The sequence below is a fragment of the Dendrobium catenatum genome, unplaced genomic scaffold, assembly GCF_001605985.2.
Source record: "Dendrobium catenatum unplaced genomic scaffold, ASM160598v2 fragScaff_scaffold_1524, whole genome shotgun sequence".
In the NCBI taxonomy this organism is placed as follows: Eukaryota; Viridiplantae; Streptophyta; class Magnoliopsida; order Asparagales; family Orchidaceae; genus Dendrobium; species Dendrobium catenatum.
In genome coordinates this window covers 108,786-115,018 of record NW_021319986.1, presented here as the reverse complement: position 1 = coordinate 115,018, position 6,233 = coordinate 108,786, and the positions used below count along the sequence as shown (strand labels likewise).

General features: G+C 32.2%; 1 protein-coding gene across 1 annotated transcript; it reads left to right on the top strand.

Moving 5' to 3' along the window:
• Positions 1–361: 361 nt before the first annotated feature.
• On the top strand, positions 362–5,800 carry LOC110096571 (heterogeneous nuclear ribonucleoprotein D-like-B; the record flags this gene model as incomplete). Its single annotated transcript, XM_028700475.1, is given in 5 exon segments — positions 362–494; positions 619–752; positions 895–999; positions 4,877–5,011; positions 5,257–5,800. Coding segments are annotated over 5 exon segments (573 nt in total), but the record flags the coding sequence as incomplete, so codon positions are not given.
• Positions 5,801–6,233: the final 433 nt, after the last annotated feature.

Sequence of the window (6,233 nt, the reverse complement as noted above, 5' to 3'; positions counted from 1 at the left end):
TTTTGCTGGAGCGATATTTTATTATATGTATATCAATCTAACTCCTAGCAAAATATCTCAAGTTTCCTCTTATGAAAACAGTTGGAGCTTTTTTCAAAAACTCAAAATCATATATTTAAAGTTTTAATCTTTGTTTCTGTTGCTTGAAACTTACTGCATGCTTTTTTGTTGAACAGATTCTGTAGAAACCTTGATGGTTGAAAGCCATGAGCTTGGGGGTTCTTCTGTTGTAGTTGATCGCGCTAATCCAAAGGCAACCTTCTATTCTATCTTCTAAATTTCTTCATGTTTCTCTTCAGTCAAAGTACATTCTGCATGTTTTAATCGCAATCACTTGAAAGGCTGGTATTTGTTCATTCAGGAAGAAGATACTAGACGTCCAATAAGAATGTCAAAAGGTGGATATGGTGCTTATAACGCATATATTAGTGCTACTACTCGTTATGCTGTTCTAGGTGCTCCGACATTGTATGACCATCCAAGTGTTTTTGGAAGTAAGTTGCAGAAATCTCATCCTTTGTTTGCTATGTTCACATCAGGCTTTGTGAATCTTGAAACAGTTGCAGAAGTGCGCATTCACATTGCTTTGACAAGTTGTATGAATTGATTATGGTTTAGGAGGCATATATGAAATTCCTCGTGGGATGGGCAAAAAGATCTTTGTTGGAAGACTTCCTCAGGAGGCAAGTGCTGATGATCTGCGCCAATACTTCGGGAAATTTGGCCGTATTGTGGATGCTTATGTTCCGAAGGTAAAGAAATTAGAAATATGATAACTTAACTGCCGAACTAACGTAAAGGGATGAAGGCTTGTTGTTATTGCTGCTATTGTTGATAATTTAACTTCAAGGGAGTGGAATTTGAAAATTTCTTGTTTTGCCTCTTACCATTCAGGATCCAAAAAAAACTGGTCATAGAGGCTTTGGTTTTGTAACGTTTGCTGATGATATTGTGGCAGACCGTGTTGCACGAAGAACTCATGAAATCCTTGGGCATGAGGTACTTGTTATCAAACTGTCGTGTAAAATTTACTTGAAAATGCCATATCTGTTATGAATTGTTCGCATCATGAATTCACATTACTTTTTTATGGTTCTTAAAATGTTTCTGTTTACTTTTTTGTAAACATTAGTTTTTGGTTTTGGAACCTTTACTTAGGTAAACCTCAGGTCAAAGAAAGAAATGGAATAAAGACTTAAAGCGCTAAATTATTTCATAAAAAATACTTTAATAGTTAGACAATTGTAGAATACATATTTTACTGGAATTAATGAGTCACAGATGACCTATTTTTGTTGAAACAGGTCGTAACATGACTTGAGGCATTCACTACAATTACCTAATACAGTTATTTTCGTGAATGCTTCTGGAAGCAAGTAGTTGTGTATTGAGGCACTAATGGAAATAGATGGATTGAGTGGTTTTGACGTTTGACAAACTCTGTCCATATCTATGTACATATTACTAAGGTGTTGTTTGGTATTGGATTGGTACTGAGATTTAAGCAGGATTTAAGGTAAATCCAGCTAGACCATTTTTGGAGGTCATCTAAATCTAAAGCTTGAGCATAAATCCGGGATTTACTAAATCCCATCGTTCGGCGGATTTAATGGGATTTACACTCGTGCGAGCTCTCTCCTGCGGCGCTTGTGTCACAGAGTACCTGCAAAAATCGTTATCTACAGCGACGACACAACTGCGTCGCTCTCATCCGCAACCCTAGCCTCTCCGATTTGTGGTCGTCCTCGCTCAACCAGCCGACACCTTCAAAGGAGGTGAAGTAGTGAGCGAGCTCCTGTCGTGTGAAGCACGCACAACATGCGATCGAAGCTACGACGAAGGCAAAGCCTAAATTATAAATTAATCCAAATTAAAACTATTACTATAATTTAAACTTTAATAATAAATTAGATTAATTTAATAATTAATAGTATAATTAAGTAATCTAATTTAGTTTAATTAAATAATTAGTAGGCTAATTGTCATGAAATTAGTTTAATACTATTTTTTTAAATTGAAAATTTTAATTAAATCATTAATATGAGTTTTAATTAAATAATTTATAATTTCAAAACATAATTAACAAATTAATTAGAATTTAAGAATATAATTAGAAAATTAGTAATATGATTAGAAGTTAGCTTAATTATTACTAATTATCAATTTAATTATTTAAGTGTTAATTATCAAGTTATTTATTACATTACTAATTCTCTAATTATCAAACAATCATCCAAATTAAATTCAAAACACATTAATTTTAATTTCTAAATGAACCAATGGCCTTAAATCCTAAATTACATTGCCTAATAGTTTTTTTTGGATTTATCAATTTTTAACATTTATCATACCAAATAGTTTTCAGGATTTAACACTAAAGATTTACTAATTCCGGATTTACGGGATTTACTAAATCCCACTAAAGTTAAATCCAATCCAATAACAGACAGCCCCCAAGTCAGAATGAGAAAGAATTCCCTAAAAAAAATTCAAAACAACATGAAAGTTCTATTTTCAAATGAATTTTTGAAAAGGTTTTGACGCTTTTTATTTATTTTGGGTAGTGGCAATATTTCTCTTTATTGTAAAGATATTGAAAATATATGAAGTGACATCCATCCAATCAATTTAATACTAATCTAATTTGTATATTATTTATTCTTCTTATTATCCATGTACATATTCTAAAGTTTATGATACGATGTTCTCTATTTTAAGATGAGGTGATCTTGATTTTTTTAATCCATTAAAATTTTCTAATCTATAATTATATCATTACTACTACAACAACAACTGCATTAGAAATGATCTTTCTTTTTCAGTTTTAAATAAAAATTTGACTTTTATCATGACACAATAGAGAAAAAGGATTCATGTAGCCGACCCTACGTAGTGGGACAAAGGCTTGATGTTGTTGTTGTTGTAGTATATATCATTATGTATTTTTGTTTATTCATCCTTTTTATTTTATTTAAAGAATCATTTTGACAAAATTTTCTCCTAATTAGTAATGAAATTAAAGTAATTTTAAATAAATTTTTATTTTAATTATTTATCAAAAATTAAATATTATTAGTAAATATTTCATTATTAATTAAAGCTTAAATCAATTATTATTTATGATTTTTTTTCTTTTTCATATCATTAAAATCACTTAATAATTTTTAATTTATTCAAGATTAAAGGTTAATGATAGAGGTTACACAGATTAGAGGTTAAAAAATAATATTGTTTTTCTTTTCCATAACATTAGATTAGGCTTCAAGATTAAGGTTACTCAGATATCAAATTGAGCTATCCTATAAACAGACTTAACTTGACCCAAGATTGGCTCAAAGATCATATCTAATGACTTCATTCTGATCTTGAGCCAAGGTTAGATCAGCTCAAGATCAAATGAGTATTATCCTTGTGAGAAAGTATCTAAAAAATGAATGAAAGAAAAAAAAAAATATTTTTTTAAATTTTTTCTTTGATAACTAATCTTTAATTTTTATTTTCTCTATGCATGGGTTTACTTTCATGTATTATTATGAAAGACAACAAATGATGAAACAAAATAAAAACAACTTAATTAAGAAGTTGGGTAAAACCATTCTCATTAACTTAACAACAGAATTATAGAAGCATTTGCTATTCCTTTCAGTCCAAATATTTCCAAAAGTTTCTAAGAGGATTGGGATAAAGTGGATGGATTTGAGGATGTAGTTATGATGGTGGTTAAACATGATAAACAGTATTTTTTTTGTTTAGGTCGCATTGTTCGAAATACCATGAGTTCATCATCACGGATCATCTTATACCTGAATCTAGTTAGTTTAAGAATGTAATTAACCAAACTTGAACCAAAGATTTTTATCAGCAACTATGGTTGGATCATCTAAGAGAAGAAAACAGATGGATTTAACCTAGGTTAATAGATGAGGCCTATATTCCACAATCATTGTAGGGAGTAACCTAAATTGAACTCAATATGTAATTTGATGTTACTTTCCTTGGCTAACCTAGGTCCTAGGTGGGTGTGTGCATGCGTGGAAGTTTGCGAATGCATGGTTAATGTGCAAATTGTTATATGATTGATTGTAGCATCAGGAATTCTAAATTTCCTGTAACTGCACAAACAATCTATGCGCTAACTAAACTAAGATAAAGGGTATAGTAATTTGGAGTGAATTCTTGGTACTAAGGTTTTATCACTATTAATGAATTCTAAATGCTAATTTTTGTGATAAAAATAAGGTGTAGAAGATTGTATTAAGACGTAAGAATCATTCTCATTGTATTTGCTTTATCCCAACCATATCCCAACTATAGCTGCTCTCCCATTCATTCAATGTACCGTGCTGAAATGTTGTTAAAATTTATTTTTCACCCGTCTCTTTTGCGCTTATTTGTTGCATGTAATCTTAGTCTCTTCATATTCCTTTCCACTTCATTACTATCTACTGGTCTTATAGGAGAACTTTCTATCTTTGCCTTACACGCTTGAATTTCCAATATTTATTTTCCATCGTGAGGTTCTACTCTTTCATTTTTATAAGGATTTTACTATGAGCATGAGAAGCATAAATTCTACTTACCTGTGATGCAAATTGTATACCAAGATGGCATAACAGAGGTTGAAAATTGAAATGTGGTGTTTAGCTTATAAAAATAAGAGACTTCTGAGACATAATGAGCTTTTTGATATAGGCAATTTGTGCAGGGTCGATTGACTGAGGGAATTTATTGTTATTCATGATAATCAATACCAAATAATTATGATTACCACGTTTTCTAGTTGCTAGAGCTTTTTCTGCAAAATTTTTAGTTTCTACTTGAGAATAAGCTTAACTTGCATTTCCTCTCGAGTGTTTGATTATTGCTTTTCCTGCAGGTTGCAATTGACTCTGCAACACCAGTTGACGATGCTGGCGGTAGTGGTGGTTTTATTGATCCTTCTGTTGCCTATGGTGGCTATGGCCATATGCGTTCCTCTAACATGCTTTACGAAAATTTAGCTTTTGATGATGTGAGTATACAGTCTCATCTGAATATACGTAGACAAGTTAATGGTTTCGTTATATATCTCTTTGCCAAAAGGCATCAAACTTGCCCGGTTCTAATATCCATAATTTATGATGATTACTTTATTATCATTTGAAGTTAGCTTTGGAGTCCGGGGCATAGTTGTAGGGATTTGAAAAGATATTTGAAAAAAAAAAAGCCTATTTGATATTGCTTCTTAACAATGACTTCCTCTCACGTGTTATGCAGTATGGCTACGGAGCTAGTGGCAGCAGAAGGTCTTCAAGAATGGATTGGAGGTACAGGCCATACTGAGGAGTCATTTGCATCCTCCTTGCTTTCCTAAATTTGATTTCAGATCTCGTAAGCATTTTTTTTAATGAATGGCGTGATATTGTTAGACACGCAAGGAGATTTAATGCTGGATTTGGGTTACACTTAAGTTTTTTTTGTTAAGTATTAAGTTTGCTATTCCTTAGTCTTCTCTCTGCATTTACTTGCATGCTTAGTATATGAACGGATTGTGTGATTGTTGGACTGCTATTTCCAAGCATGTCGAATTAAATGTTATGAGGATCTTCTAATATTTTATTTCCCCGCAGAACTGAAGAAATTGTTTTTCTGATTGTAACGAGCTTCTCGTTGGAAACAAACATAAAAAGGGTATGCTTAAATGCAAGACGAAGTATTTGTTAAAAACATTTTGCGCTGGTCATCTGCATGGGATAGGGAATGATTTAATTGCTTTTTCCGTTGATTGGATGGCGATTTGGCCAAATAACTATGTTAAAGTTATTGACTGCTGCATTCTAAAGTTCAGAAAATCACTGCTTTCGAATAACCATAATCATCATATATGAAAACTTCTGGAAGAATAGTCTTTTGTTGCTGGCGACTAAATGAGTTGATCAGCAGTGGATGAGGTAGTCAAAACATTGACATTTTGTTATTGAAATTATCTTGATTTTTAAACCTGGTTTCTTTCTGAACTTGAAGGGTTTGAAGAGTTCTGAAAGATTGCATACCTTGGTCACGGGGATTTTCTCTCTTTCTGGGAGTTCTCATTCTCCCCAAGTCAAGGCCATAGTATTTTATCATTCTCCTAACCAACGGTTTGCAGGCCTTTCAATTTTTGCCTGAAGGCTAACTCGAAGGCTTTGCACGCAAAGAAGAGTTGTTCACGATATAATCAGCAGGTAATCTCATATCACTGAGATAAATTGGTA